General features: G+C 44.3%; 1 protein-coding gene across 2 annotated transcripts in view; it reads left to right on the forward strand.

Moving 5' to 3' along the window:
- Nucleotides 1-832: 832 nt before the first annotated feature.
- LOC309553894 (uncharacterized protein) overlaps nucleotides 833-22631 on the forward strand; it is a 33053-nt gene continuing 11254 nt past the window's right edge. The window contains exons 1-4 of one of the 2 annotated variants that reach the window (XM_082255380.1): nucleotides 833-1015; nucleotides 8813-8925; nucleotides 12733-12826; nucleotides 18229-19161. In XM_082255380.1, coding sequence (XP_082111506.1) covers nucleotides 8854-8925; nucleotides 12733-12826; nucleotides 18229-19161 — 1099 coding nt within the window. In that variant the 5' untranslated portion in view covers nucleotides 833-1015; nucleotides 8813-8853. Of the gene's footprint in view, nucleotides 1016-8812; nucleotides 8926-12732; nucleotides 12827-18228; nucleotides 19162-22631 lie in introns of those variants that run through there. The other variant, XM_082255381.1, reaches the window with a different exon arrangement.

Consider the following 22631-nt stretch of genomic DNA (forward strand, 5'->3'; position numbering starts at 1 on the left):
TTGTTGATGTCAATGCCCTCCTACAAACACCTGCAAAAAACGCCTGAAAAAACACCCCAAAAAATGCCTGAAAAGGATACGCTCAGGTGTGAATGGAGCCTAAATGTGTGGTTGTGACTTTTTTTTTTTTTTAATGCACATGCAAGCATTGCAATGGTGTAAACTAGACCTGTTGGAATACATTCATTTTTCTTGCATATGCATTTGTACTGCGTTTAAAAGCACACCTGCCTGCATCTGGTGTAAAGCAGACCTAAGGGGACTTTCACACCAGAAACTGCACATTTTGGACTACATGTTTACATGCATTTGAATCGTGTTTGAAGCATGCTTGACATGCGCTTGAATGCGTTTTGTGCTGCGTTTGCAGTGCACTTTTCTATATTTTCTTTGGCTTGGCTTAAGGGGCTCAGTGCGGTGCGTTTGAAGCAGGTTTGCAGTGCGTTCCCTGCATTTGCAGTGCAGAATAATGCAGCACGCTCTACTTTTTTAACCGCACTGCAATGATGTGAACTATGCCCAAAGGATTACCTTGTTTTTGGGCTGTCTATGCATTTGGAGTGCAGTTCAAAATGCACCATACTGCATTTAGTGTGAAAGGGGCCTAAGCCTCACCCTGCAATGTCCCCCCACCTGCCTGGTACTGTCTGCTGCCTGTCATCCCCTACCACTACATACAGACCCATCCAGCAGCAAAGGATTCTGGGACTTGTAGTTCATCCCTCCCCCCACCGCTCTGTGTTTGACCAATTAAGAACTACAACGTCCTTCCGGATGCGACCTTTAACAGCTGCCTGCAGTGTTGCATGCTGGGAGTTGAAGTCCTGTAATGTGACCCAAGACGCGTTCCAACCAATGAGAGGCAAGAATTCAAGACTGGACTCCCTTCCCAGGACTACAGCTCCCGGGAGAAGAGCCGGTGAGATGACGTATGTAAGGCGGCAGCCAATGAGAGGGCACGTTTGCCGCCCCGCCTCTTCCCCCCTGTGCACACAAAGGCTGCGGGCTGGATAAGGTAAGGGGATAATAGAGCGGATTATTGGGGGGACATGGAGTGCATGTGTTCGGTATTATCAGGGGAGAGCTGACCGTGCTCTCCCCACCCCTTCCGGCCCGACCAGCCGCTCACACTCCTCTCACTCACACCCTTTTCATTGATGTGTGCAGATCCATGTAAATACATGGGGGGAGTTTACTAAAACTGGAACAGGCATAATCTGGGGCAGCTGTGCATGGCAGCCAATCAGCTTCTAGTTTCAGCTTGTTCAGTTAGTGTTAGAAATGAAAGCTAGAAGCTGATTGGTTGCCATGCACAGCTGCTCTGATCTTAGTAAATAATATATAAATGGATGTAGAGGACATGTATAGTGAGGAGCCGTGTTTTTGGTTTTGGACCGGGTTTTGAAGATTTGTTCCTGAGTGCGTAGAATATTAGAGTGTATCTAACACCAAATCTGTAATCTATTGCACTTTAAGTCCTGGTTCACACTATTGCGATGCGGGAACACTGCGAATCGACTGCGTGTTCCCGCATCGCATTCGCAGCACAGACAGTTCACACTGCCATATGTGAATCTCTGGGGGTGTCAATACAAAGTTAACGACATCCTCAGATTAGATTGCACATCACAGTGCGATCTGACAATTGGCACAGGAATCTGATCGCACTAGTCTGAACCACCATGCGATCCGATTCTGCTGCAGACCAAAAAAAGGGTCCTGTGCCAGTTCAATGCGATTGCAGTGTTAATTCAGCCATACAGTCTGTATGGCTGAATTCGCAGCACACAGACATCGCATGTGATTTTAGGAGCAGTGCGCTCCGAATCACGTGCGAGGTCTGTGATCACAATAGTGTGAACCGGCATTAACAACCCTTATCTGTGGTGGCTGCAATATTTATTTTTAGGCTTTTTTTTTTTTTTTTTCCCTCTGGTGATCTGATGTTTTGCCGAAAACTCCAACTTGCCAAGAAGTCCCGACGACGTCGCTTCCGGTGAGGGTTTTCACAGAACAGGCGGCAGCCTATACACTCCACGCTATAATTAGTGGCCAGTATTAGTCCGCTAATTGTTGCTGCCTTGGAGGTGGCCATGTTGTTGGTTACTAGCGGGCGGACTAACAATGTCCACTCATTATAGCATGTACAGGAGTGTATACACTGCCGCCTGTTCTGTGAAAGCACCAAGTGGTCGAAATCTCCAATTATTCCTGCTGTACAGTCGCCGGAAGTGACGTGGTTGGAGTTCTCGGCAGAACACCGGTGTTCTAAAATTTCCTCGGACCCGGACCCGTCACTTCCGGTGAGGGTTTTCACAGAACAGGTCCCATGAAAAAATCGGACCTCGTCACTTCCGGTGGTCCTACGTCATGAAACAGCGGATGGAGTCTCAATTGCGCATGCGCACAAGACATTATCTTGGTTTGGTAAAATTATAACACATAGCGGGCAGCTGACTGAGAGAAGGCGGGGCTGAGGTGGGACGGAAGACACCGCCGCGTCATCTGCAGAGCTGATCTGAATAGAGGAGGCGGGACGGAGGTGCGGCCGTAATAGATGCAGGGCTTAAGCGACTCCTTCTGTTTTATTATCTTTAGTAATTATCGTATTATTCATCCTTAGGATTTAATAACATTTAATATTTCTATAATACAAAATAAGAAATACTAAATGTAATGAAATCCTAAGGATACATAATACGATAATTACTAAAGATAATAAAACAGAAGGAGTCGCTTAAGCCCTGCATTTATTACACGGCCGCACCTCCGTCCCGCCTCCTCTATTCAGCTCTGCAGATGTGCCTCCGTCCCTGTAATGTCTCGATGACGCGGCGGTGTCCTCCGTCCCACCTCAGCCCCGCCTCCTCTCAATCAGCTGTCCGCTCTCTGTTATAATTTTTGCCAAACCCCGAAAAATTTCTTCTGCGCATGCGCACGGACGACTCCCATCAGCTGTTTTGTGATGCTCTGTCCACCGGAAGTGACGAGGTCCGATTTTTTTCACGGGTCCGCCAAAATTTTACAACACCGGCACCCTCCTGTATGAGGGTGTCTCCATTCTGGAGGGCAGAGCACTGGAAATAACTTTTATGTACCAGCAGATTTACACAGACCTGACTTGGGGTCCTTTCACATGAGCTTTCCGCCCGGCGGACTCTGTTTTGCTCAGCGGGGCGATCGATCCGCCGGTCCACACTGAGCAGGCGGATGGCAGCTCTGTCTCCGCTTACTTTGCAGAAACAGGCCTGTGATATCCCCGTCATTGGGGGCGCAGGGGCGCCGCCCCCCCCCCCCCCATCCATGAGTCCGGCCCCCTAATCTACATGCAGGGCGCCAGACGCATGGATTCTAATGGGATTTTTTTTTAAGCACCTGATGAGAGCCAGAGGCTCTAGTAGGCTTCAAAAAAGGGTGGGCTCGGGGCGCAGAGCACTGCGCCCCGAGCCCACCCAGTTGTATGACAATAGCGAATGAATATTCTTTATTATCACACTGATTTTCCTCCCAGCCAATCAGGAAGCAAGTCCTGAGACCCATTTCCTGATTGGCCGAAAGGAGAAGCCATGCCATTGGCCAAGGAGGAGGAGATGGGAGGAGAAGCCGCTGCCTGCCTGCCCTCCACATGTTCATGGTGAGTGACCTGGCGACCGGGAAGGGGGGGGGGGTATGGTTTGGTCTGGCCCATGGAGCACCAGCCGCCCACTGATCCCCGCTCTCCTTTATGGGAGATCGGATGAAAACGCCTGTCTATTTTCATCAGATCCGATTCTCCAGACGGTTGGAAAATAGGGTTTCCATCTGTCTGGATTTCACGGACCACATCGGATCGGATAGCAGCGGATGTCAACATAGACATCCGCTTCTCCATAGAGGTGCATGAAGCATCCGATAGGTCTTCCTGAAAAAACTGACAGGTGGAACTGATCATAAAGCCAGTGTGAAAGGAGCCTAACAAGGCTGAACTCCAGCTCACATTTTATAAGCAGTTACAGTAACATTTTGTTTCCTTTTGAGAAGAAGCTTTTTGCATAAATAAACGCTGATCATTGTAAGCACCCCTGTCAGTGATAAATGGTTTGTCTCAACCCTCTAACTGCTGCGTCTGCAGGACAGCTTGTTTTGTTGAAGAAAAAAAAAAACAGACTTACTGGCTGTATCACCAGGTGAAAATAAAGAAAGTCTAAAAAAGAAAATGAATGCAGTCACCACATCTAATAATTGGTGAGCTGTCCTATATTTAATTTTTGATTCAGGCTTTAATACCACTTCAGCTTTCCTTGGTTTTAAAGGACAACGCCATTACTGAATAATTAATTGCTGTTGTATCTTATGCTGGCTATTGGGGGCAATCTGTCATCCTAAATTAATATGTAGCAGCAATACAGACTATTTACACTCACCGGCCACTTTTTTTAGGTACACCTGTTCAATTGCTTGGTAACACAAATTGCTAATCAGCCAATCACATTTCAGCAACTCAATGCCTTTAGACATCTAGATGTGGTGAAGACGACTTGCTGAAGTACAAATTGAGCATCAGAATGGGGAAGAAAGGGGCTGATCTGAGTATTTTAAAAACTGCGGATCTACTGGGATTTTCACACACAACCAACTCTAGGGTTTACAGAGAATGGTCAGAAAAAGAGAAAATATCCAGTGAGTGGCAGTTGTGTGGCGGAAAATGCCTTGTTGATGTCAGAGGTCAGAGGAGAATGGGTGGACTGGTTGAGATGATAGAAAGGCAACAGTAAGTCAAATAACCACTCGTTACAACCAAGGTATGCAGACTACCTTCTCTGAATGCACAACACATTAAACCTTAAAGCAAATGGGCTACAGCAGCAGAAGACCACACTGGGTGCCACTCTTGTTGGCGAAGAACAGGAAACTGAGGCTACAATTGGCACAGGCTCACCAAAATTGGACAAAAGAAGATTGGAAAAATGTTGCCTGGTCTGATGAGTCTCAATTTCAGCTGCGACATTCAGATGGTATGGTCAGAATTTGGCGTAAACATCATGAAAGCATGGATCCATCCTGCCTTGTATCAACGCTTCAGGCTGGTGGTGGTGTAATGGTGTGGGGGGGGGGTATATTTTCTTGGCACACTTTGGGCTCCTTAGTACCAATTGAGCATTGTTTAAACACCACGGCCTACCTGAGTATTGTTGCTGACCATGTCCATTTCTTTATGACTACAGTGTCCCCATCTTCTGATAGCTCCTTCCAGCAGGATAATGCACCATGTCACAGAGCTCAAATCATCTCACCACTGGTTTTTTCAACATGACAATGAGATCTCTGTACTCCAAAGGCCTCCACGCTCCCCAGATCACAATCCAGTAGAGCATTTTTTGGGATGTGGAGGAATGGGAGATTCCCATCATGGATGTGCAGCCAACAAATCTGCAGCAACTGCGTGATACTAGCATGTCACTATGGACCAAAAAATGTCTCCCAACACCTTGTTCAATCTATGCCATGAAGAATGAAGGCAAAACAGTACTAGCAAGGTGTACCTAATAAACTGGCTGGTGAGTGTGTATCCATCCACCTAATGACCAGTGAAGTACCTGTATATTGCTGGACTTTCGGTGATCATACCAGGACGATGCCTGCAGCTGCAGGCATCATCCTGGTATGACCACTGAAAGTCCAGCGACGTACTGTTTTTCAGAGCCTCTTGTAATAACAATTGGAGCGGCTAAATAGCTGCTTGATTGCTATCACAAGCAGCAGGAGGGGACATCCTCCTCCCGCCGCCTTCCGCAGGTAGCTCTGGCTCTACTGTCCCACCGGGATGTTCTGAGCACCAATCGGCGCATCTGCCGGCTGGCCGGACTGCCAAGCAAAGCCGGAAATGTCTTTGTTCGGCTGTTCGTGATTGTAACCCAGAAACGATGACATGACTTCATTTCCAGTTTACCTGGATGTCAACAGCGCCATTTTTAAAAAATCAAGTCTTATAGACCACTGATCCCTCCATAAAGGGTACCTGTCACATGCCTAATGCTGTCACAATGGATGTTCACATTCCTTGTGACAGCAAAAAAGTGGTAAAAAAAAAAAAAATATATATATATATATATAAATCGACAGTGGTGTAAAAAAAAAAAAATATTTTTTTAATTTTAATTTAAGTTTCCATGTTCCCCCAAGCTAGCACGGAAGGCGAACGCATGCGTCGGCCCTGCACGCAAACAGCGATCGTCCCACACATGTGAAATATCGATGCGAACGTCAGATCATGGGCAGTAATTCTAGCACCAGACCTCCTCTGTGAGTCTAAAGTGGTAACCTGTAAAGGCTTTTAAAATGTCACATATGGATAGTAAAATTTACGTTGTATGCTGCCGTTGCACAGGCGTGCGCAATTTTAAAGTGTGACTTGTTTGATATCTATTTTTTCGGTGTAACATCATTGTTTATATTTTAACGAAAACATTGCAGTATGTATTGTTTTTTTGCAATAAAATTAAAAAAGTGTATTTTTTTCCCCCAAAAAATTGTTTGAAAACTGCTTCTCGAATACCGTGTGACATAAAAAATTGCACACACAAACCAATTTATTCTCTAGGGCCTCTAGAGAAACAAAATATGTTTGGGGGTTCTAACTAATTTTCGAGCAAAAAATACAAATTTTTACCTGTAAACAAGTGTCAAAAAAAGGCCTGGAGCTGAAATTGATATTAAAAAAATTGTAGGAAATATAAATAATAAAATATGTATATATAATATGGTCACAATGGATTTATTTTCTGTTGCAGTGCAAACAAAAGTACATAGATGGGTAAGTATTCTTTTAGGCATCCGTACCCGTGCACCTGGAGTACCTGTGAAGGCTGGGTACAGGGAAGGCTGTTTAGTGTACTTACCTATGGATCTTTGTTTGCACTGCAGCAGAAAATAAACCCATTGTGTGGATTTGCCATATGGTTGTGCAGAATCCTTTCCTTGGATTGTATTTCCTCATAAAGAGGTCCTAAAGTTCACTTTTGATAACAAGTTACATCTGTATTTAGGGAGTAACATGTTACCAAAGAGCACCTGCCTGTTACCCCCCCCCCCCCCCCCCCCGATCCCTCATTGTGGCAGCAAGCAAGGGATTCTCTCCCCGCACCCGCTGTCACAATTTAAAAACAGCTTGGGCCATATGGGGCACCACCCACATCGCTGCGTCATTTATTCAGTTTTCCTGTCAATAAACTACAACTACAGTCAGTCATTGCAGCAGACAGCTTGTAGTTCTCAATGAACTGTAAGGGTGCTGGTGAGCGCTCTCATCGTTCATTGTATCTTCCTGGTCTTCAGCAACTGTCTGCCCATATGCGAGGTACAGACAGACAGCTGACTGAGTCTGCAGGAGCCTGGCATTGCACTCGCAAACTGCTGAGGCTTCAGAGTAAAAAAAATAAGATAATAATTACACATTTTTTTTTTTTTTTTTAACTTCAAAAAATATGTACATTTATTATTCTTTTTATTTATTTTTTTACAAAAGGTGAACTCAACCTTTTTAAGAGCCTGTTTGATATTTTGCATCCACACCTATTACTAAATGTGCAGCACAGTGGCTTAGTGGTTAGCACTTCTGCCTTGCAGCAATGCCAACCACTGAGAGTCCTGGCCAGGACATGGTCACTCATGAAGGTACGTGAGGGGTGGCACTGAGGCTGGAGTGTCTATACAGGACATTCTGTCTTCAGTGGAGCTCAGTAATGCTGGTCCTAATAAAATCATAGTCTCTGCGTTACTGAAGACAGCACTGAAACAGGTGGCTGAGCCCGCGGTTCTACCGTCCCCTGGCTGCCCACCGGAATTCTAACATTACAGCCTGATAGGGCAGTACACGTGCTGGGGCCGCCATACTTTGCTTGGCTGCTGCCACAGTTTTAACTCAGGCTGCCTCCACCTGTCAGACTCACCCATTGAGATCAGCAGGGCTGCACCACGCAGTGCCATCTTAAGAGCATTAAAGGCCCCCGGGCAATGCAGTGCACGAAGGCCCTAACTACACAATCACCTGCAAGAATAAAAATGAAAATTATCGATAAGGTGATATTTATTGGTACAGCAGTGCTAGGCTAATGACAGCTTCCAAGTTGGGCAGCTGAGTCCGGTGAACACACATGGACGGGAGTCAGACTCGACTGTCCTGTGTGCGCCTGTTCCCGTGGAGGCAGACAGGCCTTCCTGCAGCTGTGGGCTCCCCCCTCCACGGCCCAAATGGCCTGACAGCAGCGCAGGGCCGACAGGCGCTTGCCACCTGCTAAGTTCGGCGCAGGGTGCACATGGGAATCAGGACTAATGCTTGGCTGGGTCGCTGGACAGTGGGGCCCCAGGACAAATGCCCTGCGTGCCCATTCTGTAAGATGGCCCTGGTGCCACGTGTCAAACTCACTCTTTGAGATCGAAGGGCTTGCAGTTTCAGCACATTACCACAGTTAAAATTTGCAGCTCGGCAAATAAAAAAGAAGGCAGCAGTAGCGCCTCCTGAATTCCTGCCAGCTGCTGCTGTACTGCCCTCTGAAAAGCAGCCCACCACAAATGCTTTTTAGGGGGTGGTAAGCATTCCCACCTGTCTGAAAGAGCCCTAACAGTCCTAAATAGATGTGCAGGTTTGATTAAATTAAAAAGGTTCTCTGAATGTTCTGATTATCCCCTCTGCAGCGGAGTATCCCAGGTGGAAGGGCTCCTGTAGTCATAAAAATGGAGAAAATAATTTTTCAAAATTTTCACTTTCTGTGCAAAACTTGTAAGTGAAAGCTTTAATGACATATATTGAATTATACTGTTTTCCTTTCTGCAGCTCAGCTATAATCCCTCTGCTCGTGATTTGACATATTAAATATGTCCGATAGTGAGCCCAGTCCTGTGGCGGAACCAGCATCTGATAATGAACGCGGCCAGGACAGTGACAAGGTGAGAAAATTGAAATACTGAATAGAGACCATAGACAAGAGCTAAGGCCCATAGCCAATCTCTCCTCAGTATACTATGAGGAGAAAAGGGGTAGGTGCTTGTCGACATGTGCTGGGCATCCTTAGCCATTACTGCACTAAAAACTGTTGTCTGGAATAAATAACAGACTATACTGAATGATAAACTAATTGCTTCTCTAATACTCTTAAATGTATTTAAACCCAAGAAAAAACCTGTATTCTGTTGCAGCAGCTTAGTCCCTAGAAGTGATAGCGGTGGCATTCGTTTTCTTTTTTCCTTTATTTTCAGCTAGTGTTCCTTCCTATAACACCCCTTCCTGTCCTAGGGTGACAACACTCACTAACAGGAAATGTATATGGAAGAGCAGGTTCACAACGCTAGAACAGGACTAAAGCTGGCCATGCATGTATCTAACAGATTCCTCCATTCATGCTATACAGTCAGACAGACAAATCTCCCAATGACAGCTGTCGTAATATCCCAGCCGGCTGCCATAATACCCAAACAGTTCCTGCATCTCATTAGATGCAGACGCTGTTCAGATAACAATTTTCCACCAAGCCTGCTTGATTCTTTTAAAGGATGTTGAACAGGAGATTGCTGACAGGGCCCCCTCATTGATCGAATTAGAACTGGTTCATTTGGAGGCGGACAGGGCCCCCTCATTGATCGAATTAGAACTGGTTCATTTGGAGGCGGACAGGGCCCCCTCATTGATCGAATTAGAACTGGTTCATTTAGAGGCGGACAGGGCCCCCTCATTGATCCAATTAGAACCGGTTCATTTGGAGGCAGCTGAAATTCGTTCAGTGTATGGCCAGCTTAAAGTGGATCTGCACCCGCCTCCCGACCTCTCATGCCCAACCACAGCTCTATCCCATGCCACCATGTTCTTTCTGACGTCACCAAGAGGCCCACCAGCTCTTCCCAGTTTATCGGGAAGGCCTCTGCATGGTGCACTCATAGGTGACCTGAAAAAGGGGGTTAATCCCTGAAACATATAGTCCGCCTTAAGCGTTCTGGCAATTTGCTTATTCCCATACACTCCTCATAGCCCAGCCCTGTTGCCACGGGTTTTGGCTTCCGCCTGCCCGGCGTCCCTGTACCGGCAACCGTGTGCAGTCCCCGCAGTGAAGCATGATCTTTTAACCGGCGACTCCTTTCCAACAGCAATGATCAACCCAGCGCAGCCCCAACTAGGTCCATGGAAATAGCTCACATCCATCGGGCTATTCGCTCGCTCCCAGGACCTGGAGGCAGCCATTCATTCCACCAGGCACAGCTATAGTCCGAAGATATGAGTTGCAGTGGTTTACAGATATAATTCCATCTCTTTGCATGACTATGGATGTTGTTCAATAGGAACATGTTAATTAACGGTATTATCCCTTTAAACTTATTTTTATGTCAGATTTATACACTGGAACAGCGCTTTCCCTTTTGTACTGTATTGATGCGCTCATAGGCCTGCCCCCCCTGCTTTTCTGCATGGAAGGCCATGCCTCATTGGATATGTGACGTGCATGTGCTGGGAGACACAGCGGGCAGTATGCGCGTCATTCGCCTGATCTGCATGGGGAGACAGGCCCGAACATTTTTTATTTTTAATTTTTTTTAAGGTAAAAAACAGCCCAATACCTAGAGAGGATGAAAGGAGCGAAGTAGCAGAAAAGAGTGAAGGTCCACTTTAAAGTGATACTAAAGCTAAAAATGTTTTTTACCTTAATGCATTCCTTGCATTAAGGTAAAAAAATGTTTATTTTTATGCCCCCCTCCCTGTGTGAAGGGGAAAAGAAGAGAGAATAGATCTGGTGTTGTGCACGGCTACATCTATTCTCCTCGCTCTTCCTCTTCACACAGGGACCCGAACAGCAGCAGGAGCCATTGGCTCCTGCTGACGTTAAAGCAGAGTTCCGGCCTCAAATACTTTTTTTTAACTAAAAAAAACCCTATAATACTAATCCATCGCCCTTTACAGAACCGCTATTCTCATACTTACAAGGTGTACAGTATTAAATTTTAGTCAAAATCTTACTTTTAAAAATGCTGTCTGAGTGCGGCCATCTTGGATGTGGGCATCTGAAGCCGCAGTGTAATCTGCTGTATCCTTCTTCCTGATTCCAGGGAGTGTTCTGGGAGTTCTTCCTGATTCCAGCCTCCTGGGAGCGATGACAAACCGCTCCCAGGATACAATGCAAAGGCAGAAGTGATGTCGGTGGCCGTGGCCACAGAGGGGGGAGAAGGAGGTAGTACAATCAAAAATGTCCTGAAAATAGGTTAAAGCGGAGTTCCGGGCACAGAGGTCATTTTTTACTAAACATACCCCCGGGACGGTCAGGGCTAGCACATTCCACAATGGCTAGCCTCTGATCTGTCCCGGTTCGCACTTACCTTTTAGAAGAAATACTTATAAAATTTCTTCCACAGCGTTGCCATCTCTCTTGTGGGCAGCTGAAGCCAGCACGGTCCTCTTCTGTGTCTTCTTCCGCGTCTTCTTGTCCCAGAATGCGCCTGCACCGGCCCCTCTCGTCACTTCCGGCGCGGCGCCGCATTCCTAAACAGCTTCTGGGCATGCCCAGAAGCTGTTTAGCAGGGGAATGCGGCGTCGCCCGGAAATGACGAGCGGGGCCGGTGCCATCGCATTGATTCCTGGGAGCTATGACGTTCAGCTCCCAGGAATCATAGCGAGACAGGAAGTGACGGGGTGAGCCGCGGCTCCGAGGGAGGAAGTACTCTGAGGTGAGTATCTTCGATCTTCAATTACAAGGTAAGTAAACAAAAAAAAAAAAAAACTATCCAATTCCTTTTCAGGTGAGGTGTACCTAGCGGAGGGGCACAAAAAAAAAATATTGTTTTTGTGCCCGGAACTCCGCTTTAAGGGACCCCCGAAAAAAATTGAAAATGCCCAATTGTTGATCAGCATAGCGAGCACTCCAGGAATCACTAAAGTTGCAAAATAGGCCGGAACTCCACTTTAATGAAATACAGAGAAGGAAGTCGAGGCTAATTCCCACTGCTATTGAGCGCGGCTCTATAGGCATGCAGCTCTGGAGCTCGCAGTCACTGTGCGCCTTCATAGCAAGGGGTGTGTTATGGGGACACATGAAGAAGAGGAGAAGCCAGGATTGCTGCCGAGGACACGAGAAGAGGAGGATCAAGGCCGCTATGTGCAATACCACTGCACAGAACAAATAAGTATAACAAGTTTGTTTTTTTTTTTAATTAAAATTTTTTTTTTTACTTTAGTAACACTTTAAGAACACTCCCCCCCCCTTCTTTATTACATAGTGAGGAGCTGTTCTGTAGGCCACTGACAATAATGCAGCAGAGGCAGATTGTGTGGTTTGTTATTAATACTGTTGTCAGGGGGTTTAACTAAAAATCTATATGGGGTATCCGAACCTCTTACTGGTGATCCCTGTATAGAAGGAAGGAGGAAGTGTATTTCGGATTAGTAGAAACTGTCAGATTTTTTTAAATGTATTTATTTTTTTCTTCTCGTTACCCTTTGGGGAGATTCATTCACCTTTGTCTTGTTTTAGACAGACAATTGTCATAAAAAAAACAAAAAAAAAAAAACACACATTGGCAGGAGATTCACAGCGTTTGAAGCTGCATTTATGTTGGACTCTTGTTGTAAAGGCCTTATCAATAGAGATGGCTGCAGTAACTGATAAACAATTTCAAATACAAATAATCTGGATTAGTGGTACATGCCCCCCCCACTCCCACACTCTCTCCATTTTACAGATGTGCTTGTTTTTTTTTTTTGTGCTTCTGCTTTAGGTCTCCCTTGATATGTATTATGAAGTTGAATCCAATTCCGAATCGGAATATGACCGGATGAACACTGCTGTGTCCGATGACGATTCAATTGAAGGTAAAAAAGTGTATATGTTTATTTTGTACACAGACATGTCAGCCCTTCCTTTTGGATGCACCATTTTTAAGTGCTTTGACGCCCAAAAAAATTCACACTCTAAAATCAGTGTGGTAAAACCTGAATAATGAACCGATCACACCTTTTTTTTTATTTTTTTTATTTTTTAATCTCTACAGGAACTGTGGTGGAGGGATCTGGGGGTCTAATAGACCCCAAACCCCTCCTCTGCACTTAAAAGCATTCAAAACGCCAAGTTTGGCTGTTTTGAATGCTGTAGGTTTTTTTAATTCGGTGCCGCCAGTACCCGGAAGTGATGTCATGACATCACTTGCGTGTACTCGGCGCCAAAAATGGAGACCCGGTTTAGACGGCGGCGGTACAGGTAGGATGCCTGGGTCTCCCTGTGGGACGTCCCCTCCCGCTCTTTGTAATGACAGCCGAGCGGTTTCTCAGCCGCATCGGTTGTCATTACTAGTCAGCCGACCATCGGCTATGGACACCGGTATCGGGGTGATGCCTGCAGCTTTCCCTAAATATCGGCAATATCGGTAATTCCAAAGGCCGATTCCGATATATCGGGGAGAGTGCATATCGGCCCCCGATATATCGGTGTTGCTAAAAAACGGTCGATCCCTAATTACCATTACTTTAAATGGCCCCCATACTGTTACGTTTAGCCATAAACCTTAACCCCTTGCCACAGCCCTTGATGGACGAGTTCATAAATTATTTGCCTTGTGAACTACACTAAGCTGAACCCCACACTCAAGTGCTTAGTTACCCTCTCCTTATGGCTGCAGCCTCCTGTGCTAATTGGATCCTTGTAGATAAAATTCTAGGGATGTTGGTTTAGCACTATGGGTATGTCCAATTAAAGTCTATAGGAACGCCCTGCACTAAAGTTTTTTATTTGGATTGCACACTACTAAGGTGGCCACTGCTGTTGGAGCAGGAATATAAGCACATGGGAGAGTTTAGTTAGTAGATTAAAGGATAAGTTCACTTTTTAACAAAAATAATAAACGCAACTTTTTTTGTTGGTAAAAATGTGCATTTACTATATTTTGTTTTAGGAGCCTGGAAACCATTGCACCAGCTATCGGGTTGCCGATGCCATGCAGGTCTCCTATGGACAGGCAGGCAGTTTTACATTGACAGGAAGATTCAATGTACTACCACAGCATTCTACAGCGCTGTGGTAGTTCATTGAGAAATAAAAGCCGACACCTGCAAAGGCTATCGGTACTTGTAGTTTATTGTAGTTTGATACACCCTAAATATGGGTGTAGCATATTCAGAAATGTGAACTTATCCTTTAATGTAGGCTGGGGTAGGGGGGAACAAGAAATGTAAGCACCCAGGAGGGTTCACCTAATGAATTAGTGTAGGCTGGGGGGGAGGGGGGGGGCGTTGGAAGGATTTTTATATAACAAATGAACTTGTCTTTTAGTTACTGGTCCACTTCTTAGCCTATCACCTGAACATGATATAGTCCTTAACCATAACCTTGATTTAGCCCATAAACCTAAACATGAACTTACCCCTTAAAGTGGAACTTTACCCATAACAACTTGATAAAAAAGTGTTCTTTAGCAAGGAACATGCATTCCACATTAAAAATGATGCTACCAACATAAGTGTGTGCTGTAAATTGCCTCCAGCATTGCTCCTGTTTCTTCTTGCTGGAGGCATCCTTTTTGATGAAGCCAAGAGCCCCTGAAAAGCAGTAAATCTTAAAGCGGAACTAAACCCATCGATTTAACGGTTTCAAAAAATAGTTACATTCCTGGAATGCCAGGATTGCTAACTGTCACATTTGATTGTGTCATCAACCAAACTGTCAAACCATAAAATGGCTGGCGTCCTAAATGATCACATATGCAGCACCATGGCAGTTGCAAATCAAACAGAAGCAGCTTTCTTGGACTTAAAGGATAGGAGGGTTTAATTCCGCTTTAAGGCTGTCAGAAGATTGGCTTCTACAAATTCGGCAGTGCCTAAAATGCTTAAAAATAAAAAGCAACTGAGCATGTGCAGAGCAGGGTTAGACAGTGTATTACTGGATTTTAAACTGTATAGGCATTTTTTTTTAAGTTTTACATAACTATACCTGCAAAAGGGGCCAACTTGAGGTGATCTAGGAGGACTTTAAAGTGTTTGTAACCCTAAAAAAAAATTTATATGATCCTGTTCCTAAAAAAATGTTATACAGCACAGTGCTTGTGCTGTGTAATCTGGCCCTTTCTATCACCTTAAAGCGGAGTTCCAGCCATTTACTCACCTGTCCAACGGTCCAGCGATGCGGCCGCCGGAAGCCTCGATCCTCTCCCTCGGCGCCGGCATCACTGCTGTGGGCACCCGGCTGTTACAGTTTGCGGCTTCACAGCCGGGTACCCACTGCGCATGCGCGAGTCGCGCTGCGCGCCGTGATTGGCCGGCAATCTTCTGGGACCTCTGACGTGTCCCAGAAGATTGCAGGGAGGGAGGGGGAGAGGAGAACTTCCGCTCAGGGCGCCGCGGCGCTCCGAGCGGAAGTGGGAGCGGGTACCTGTCAAAACTAGGTACCCGCTCCCCCCCCAAAAAAATGACATGCCAAATGTGGCATGTCGGGGGGTCAGGACTCCCTAAAGCGGAAGTTCCACTTTTGGGTGGAACTCCGCTTTAAAAACCTGGTTGATCCTGCCTTGTTCTGCCCTCCCCTCTGTTAACTGACAATGGTATATCATGGCTGCTGAGCCCTGACACCGTGGTCAGTTTAGTTGCCTCCGTCATCTGCAGCTCTCCTCTCTGTCTCCTCCTGTCCTCACCCCCTCTCCTCACTGCCTGTCAGCTCCTGTGTGTGGGCCGTGTCCTCCCCTCCCCTGCTGCTATGCAATGTAAAATAACGATCTGTCCTTTGTAGAATCCCTCTACCTTTGTTTAAAAAATGAAGAAGTGCAATACCTTTATTGAAGACCACCGCTGAGCGGTCACGTGATCATCTAAGGCTCTCCTCCTCTTCACCTGGCTGACATCAGAGGGAACCCCAGCCCCTCCCTCTGCAGTCCTCAGGGCGGGGCAGGAGAGCCCTGGCACATCTGCTGACTGCACAGCGGCCCTTCAAAATTAGTTATTTTTATAAAACAAAGGCAGGGAGTGATATAACAGGTTATAATAGAGGGGATTCTACTAAGAACCCATAATGGCTTAACAACCATTTTAATTGAAAGATGCCCCTTCATGTAATCCTAAAGTCAACCTAACTCTACTTCTTGTTTATATCCAATATGTGGTAGAGAAGGACTACCAAAAGAAGTGGATGAGGGCTCGAGGTGTTCGAGCCTTCATCCAGAAAATACATGAAGAGTCATGGAGGAGCATAGAGAGGAAAGAAATGTAAGAAAGGGAAAAGAGCGAAGGCTGGGTAGAAAAGGGGGGGACAAGAGACAGAAATAGGAAAAGAAAGGAAAGGGAAGGGAAGAGAAGGGGAACAGGAAAAAGGGGGAAGAGAAAAAAGTATATAGAAAGAACGGAAAGAGAAGAAAAAAGAAGAACAAAGGGACAAAAAATAAAAAATGAGAAAAGGAGAAAGAAAAAAGGAGAAAAAGAAGGAAAAAAAAGGGAAGAAAAAAGGGGGGAAGAAGAACAGAACAGAGTTCCAAGAAAGAATATGAATGAGGGCTGGTGGGATTTTAATGGTACCGTAGAAAAAATCATAAAAAGGTGATAAAATCAAGTATTTTATTTATACATCATTAAAAACCAAGTAAGGGAAAACATTTGTATATGTATAAAAACATATCAGCGAATACAAACAGTACAGTGATAAAGGTACAGACAATAGGTGATGATAGATTTATAGCTCATCCGGTGTGCAAGACCTCGGAGAATTAACCCAACATGTTTCGCAGCCTGTGTAGGGCTGCTTCTTCAGGGGTCTGTAACATGCTTTAATGGTACTGAATTATATATGGCTCGATAATGAGACCGAGTGATTTGGAACCCTAAAGCTCCTATCTCTTGCAGAGAATGCTGATAAAGTATGGAGAGGCCAATTGAGGAAGAAGCAAACAAGCGTCTATAGCTGCAGTGGGTGGTGTCTAATTGTCATGCTCGTACTGAGGTACACCAGAGGGAACCACCTGTAGGTATCCAGATAGAGTTGACCAAGTAGCACAGAGCATCCACATATTTTCAGATGGAAAGCATGGCCTTCTCACTAGAGTGAGAAGGCCATGCTTTCCATCTGAAAATATGTGGATGCTCTGTGCTACTTGGTCAACTCTATCTGGATACCTACAGGTGGTTCCCTCTGGTGTACCTCAGTACGAGCATGACAATTAGACACCACCCACTGCAGCTATAGACGCTTGTTTGCTTCTTCCTCAATTGGCCTCTCCATACTTTATCAGCATTCTCTGCAAGAGATAGGAGCTTTAGGGTTCCAAATCACTCGGTCTCATTATCGAGCCATATATAATTCAGTACCATTAAAGCATGTTACAGACCCCTGAAGAAGCAGCCCTACACAGGCTGCGAAACATGTTGGGTTAATTCTCCGAGGTCTTGCACACCGGATGAGCTATAAATCTATCATCACCTATTGTCTGTACCTTTATCACTGTACTGTTTGTATTCGCTGATATGTTTTTATACATATACAAATGTTTTCCCTTACTTGGTTTTTAATGATGTATAAATAAAATACTTGATTTTATCACCTTTTTATGATTTTTTCTACGGTACCATTAAAATCCCACCAGCCCTCATTCATATTCTTTCTTGGAACTCTGTTCTGTTCTTCTTCCCCCCTTTTTTCTTCCCTTTTTTTTCCTTCTTTTTCTCCTTTTTTCTTTCTCCTTTTCTCATTTTTTATTTTTTGTCCCTTTGTTCTTCTTTTTTCTTCTCTTTCCTTTCTTTCTATATACTTTTTTCTCTTCCCCCTTTTTCCTGTTCCCCTTCTCTTCCCTTCCCTTTCCTTTCTTTTCCTATTTCTGTCTCTTGTCCCCCCCTTTTCTACCCAGCCTTCGCTCTTTTCCCTTTCTTACATTTCTTTCCTCTCTATGCTCCTCCATGACTCTTCATGTATTTTCTGGATGAAGGCTCGAACACCTCGAGCCCTCATCCACTTCTTTTGGTAGTCCTTCTCTACCACATATTGAGTATTCAACTGGGATGTCGGTACTTTATTAACATGTCTCGTATATCAAACACTTTAATTCTTTATTCTTGTTTATATCATAAAAGTAAAAATATCAGTGCGACTGTCCTCTGATAATGCTGTTGCTATACCAATTGAACGTCTGAGTTGCCTATGCCACAATTTCCAAAACCAATCACCCGTCTAACCTTCTAGGTGGAAACAGCCTTCATTGTGAAATCTTGTTCTTATATATTGTTGCAATCTTATTTGTGTGCAGATTTAGTGGTGATAAATGAAAAGGGGGAGCCTTGTATGATGTCCAGCTCATCTTCAAAAGTGGACAAGATGCCAGCGGGAAAGGACGTCTGCAACAAACAAGACCCATGTGCCAGGCTGGTGGACAACTGCCACAGCATCTTTAATGCCATCGACCCCAAATCTGGTAAAGTGATGGAAATTACCACCTTTTTGTGCATTGACTGTGGCAAGAGCTTTACGGACAATTCTCGGTTTGTGAAGCACCAGAAGACACACTTGGTAGCAAAGCCTCATATTTGTAACGTGTGTGGTAAGGCTTTTTCATATAATTCGCACTTGATCATACACCAGAGAACTCATGGTGGAGAGAGACCTTTTGCATGTTCCTATTGTGAAAAGTCTTTCACTGATCGCCCATCCCTTGTGAAACATGAAAGAATTCACACTGGTGAAAAACCATTTTCTTGTACGGTCTGTGGAAGAAGTTTCACTGACCATTCAAATTTGTTAAAGCACCATAGTATCCACACACGAGAGAAGTCCTTCACCTGCCTGGAGTGTGGAAAGAGCTTCACAGACCGGTCCAGTATGGAGAAACACCAGACAGTCCATTGTGGGGAGAAGTCCTTCCAGTGTGGGGAATGTGGGCAAAGATTCACAGAAAACTCTGCTCTGGTTTTTCATCTACGGAGCCACACTGGGGAGAAATCTTATTCCTGTAAGGAGTGCGGTAAAACATTTTCCTGCAATTCACACCTAATTTTGCACCAGAAAAGTCACGCTGGTGAAAGACCATTTGTGTGCCAGAAATGCGGAGAAAGCTTTATGGACAGCTCCACCTTGGTGATACACCAACAGGTTCACTCTGAGGAGAAACCCTTTGTGTGCCAAATATGTGGGAACAGCTACACCAAGAAGCCTGCTTTGGTGAAGCACCAGAGGACCCACACAGGTGAGAAACCAGCTGCAATTAGTGTGACAAGACCTTAATTGACAGGTCATCTCTGGCCAAACACCAGGGCACTTACACCAAGCTATCCAGTGTGGGAGCAACTTTACCGCTCAGTATGCCTTGGTGAAACACCAGGGGACCCATGGTGGAGAGAAGCCATACACATAACCTCTGTGTGAAAAGTGCTTCCACACTGAGGAGACGTCATTCCAGTCTAATCAATGCAGCAAAAGTTTCATCAACAGTTCCACCTTGGTAAAGCATCAGCGGATACATACTGAAGAATGTTTACAGCTATTGTACTTCATTGATAACCTTTACCCTGATCAAACACCAAAGCATTCGCACTGGGGAGAGGTTGTACTCCTGCACACCCTTGTGAAACATCAAAGAATCCACACGGGGAGGAACCCTATACATAATAAAAAGTGTGGAAGGAGATTCACTACTGTTCATCTCCTATTAAATATAAAAAAATCTGTGATGGAAATAGATTGTTGATGTGGTGACATGGTACCCATGAGTCCATCTTAGAAAATCAGGTAGAAGTGTGAGCATAAAGGAGGGCTGGAGTAACCAAGTGGGAGTTATTTTTAATTTGTCGGCCCAACCTGACAGATGCTGATGAGTTGAAACACACACTGCCTACATAGTACCTTATAGGGACTCTATTGCTCTGACCTTGGCCACCCCAAGGATTTCTTTCTGACACTAAGCTGAACCATTTTTTTACCCTGGTGCTTGCTTGTCTCTTCCGATAGCAAAGGTCTCCTGTATTGATTACAATCCTGCAGGTAAAAATCTAGAGATACTGCACCAGCAGTTCAGGCATACTTCATTCGAGCTTATGGGATGTTGGTGGACAGCTTGCACTGGATTTTTACAGGCGGCATGTATAAAACATAGGAGGCTGTAGGGGGAGGTAAGCACCTAGAGGGAATATTTCAGCTTAGAGTAGCTAAGGGCACTAGGGAGGGGCCATTGGGGGTTAGGGAATTTATGAAAATGAAATGTCCTTTAAACTTTTACTACTGCTGCCATAACTACTATGATGGTGGTAGTAATGGGACATAAACTAACTCGCAGTAGCAATAGCGGCCTCGTGTTAGTTTACATATAGGCACCAGGTTACTGGCTTTCATGTTGAATTAATTCAGCCACCCAAACATTTCTACATGGCACTATTGGACCCCTAATGTCTCTTTAACCACCTCAATCCCAGCATGTTACAACGCTTTGCTTCCAGGCCATTTTTTGGACATGCAACACTGTAACCAAATGAATTTTATATCATCTTTGATACCAATAAAGATTTAATTTAGTGGTATTTTATAACCATGTTTGTTTTTTTTTTACTAAAAAATTAAAAAAAAAAACATTTCCCTTTTTAGTTTTTGTTATAATCAAATAACACCCCAAGGTGGTTTCATTTTTTGTCACAATTATGTGGAACTTTAGAAACCGGCTGGGCTTTAGGTGCTTAAGGTGTGCATATCTTTAAAAAATCTCACCCACTAAAGCCAAATGCAAGTCCTTCATTTTTAGTATAAGAAAGTTCCCTGGAGGATAAAATCACTCGCCCCCCCCCCCCCAAAAAAAAAAAAAAAAAACAACGCTATATATGTAGCTGTAATTAATACAAATTTTCTGGCAGCAATAAACTCAAGCATATATCAGAAGAAATTGTTAAAGATCAGAAGTCCTCTCTTGTACCTTTAATATTATGTACAAGGAAATGGCATAACAAAATGGCAACAAATGTGTTTGCAGACCAAAATATTACCATATAAAGCTAGTGGTGACATCACTGTGCTGTATATAACCTGTGTAGAGAGCAGCACCATGAGATGGACCAAACAGGCCCCACACACTAAAGGCTTCCTGCAGAAAACTACAGTAGGGGGGGAAGAGAGCAGCAGTGACTAGTTTCATTGTAGAAAGCTCCTGCAGAGGCACAGATTTGGAAGAAATGCACGAAAAGCAATCTAAGATTTAGGTAAGAATATACATGACTCTTATAATTAGACAGTATTTGCCTATTCCGGGATTCAGCTGGGCTTCAGGTTCTGGGGTTAATGCTCACTTAAAGTGTTTTTCTTTCTCTAAATATATATTTTTTTAATTCTGTAGCTGTGTCCTTCTACACGTACTAGAAAGTTTGACCACGGTAGGAAGTGTAAATTGGCTAGCACAGCTACAGCATAACCCCCCTTTTCTGGGATTTTCTGTTGCTACCTGTGATGTCCTCCGGGCCTTTCCTCACCTCCCTACAGAAATCCTTTATGTAGCTGCTGGGGAGAAATCCAAAAAGTGTCACTTGGTTGACCGCTATGAGTTTTCTGGGTTGATGACATCACATTCAAGATGGTGGTGCCCAGCAATAGTCTCAGGCCTCTTTTTAGATGTTACACAAAGGGAATTTTACTAGTAAATAAAATGCATAATGTGTTTTTGGAAGTAAGTTTTTGTTAGTTGCCTTCAATTTATGTTGGGGTTTACTGCTGTCAGGCATTTGTATTCCTAAGTGCTAATGCATGGTTTTTAATAGGGATGCACAGATACCAGTTTTTTAAGACTGAGTATGAGTACCAATACTTTTTCTCAAGTACTCGCCAATATTTATTTTTAGTAATTTATTTTTTATTTTTAGTTAGGGCTCGTTTACACCATACATGCTAATATTTAATTTGCGGGGATATCCGTTTCATGTGCGTTTCAGTGCGTGTTTACAACCTGTATGTGTGCACATATGTGCGTTTTTAGTCCGGTTCAGGTCAGCTTTCTAATCTCATACACTGTAATTCGCATAATTCACATTGAAATCGCACTGCAAACCAGCCTGCACATGTGTAAACCGAGTCTGAAGGTATCCGTTTTAGTATAGGAGCATTTGTACTCGTGCAAATGCTTAATATCGGTACCAGTATCGATGCAGCGCTAGTTTTTAATCCTGAATGTACCCTATTTTTAAAACTATGTGGACATTTCATTTAATTATGTTTATAAGGCATTGTGAGCATTTACGGGTTGTTTCTGAAAGTTATGCTTCTTAGCCCATCATCTGAACCTAAACCTTTAAAGCATATTCTTCCAAAAACCAAGAACATCTTTCTGTGTGTGGGCACATTAGTTGATTTAAAGAGTTTTTTTTTTTTTTTTTTCTTTCGTTTATTGACGGACACAGCTCCTGATATTCATATCCATTGGGTTATACTGCCCCCTACAGGAGTAGGACACTAGGCAGAAAATAATTCTGGCTACCCCCATGGGCAGTCCCAGGGGGGATATTCCCTCTCTCTGCTATAGCCACTTTTTTCTGCCTAGTCAGGAGTAAGGACCTATTTCCTTGCAGGGATCTTTGATCCTGGCAAAATATTTTACACAAAAAAACATTTTTTTTTACTGGATTTTTTTCCTGTGGAATCTACAATCAACTGTCGGACTGGGCGACGATCTGGAAAGTCTAGATC

Source organism: Pelophylax lessonae (assembly GCF_965119305.1).
Source record: "Pelophylax lessonae genome assembly, chromosome: 4".
Classification (NCBI taxonomy): Eukaryota; Metazoa; Chordata; class Amphibia; order Anura; family Ranidae; genus Pelophylax; species Pelophylax lessonae.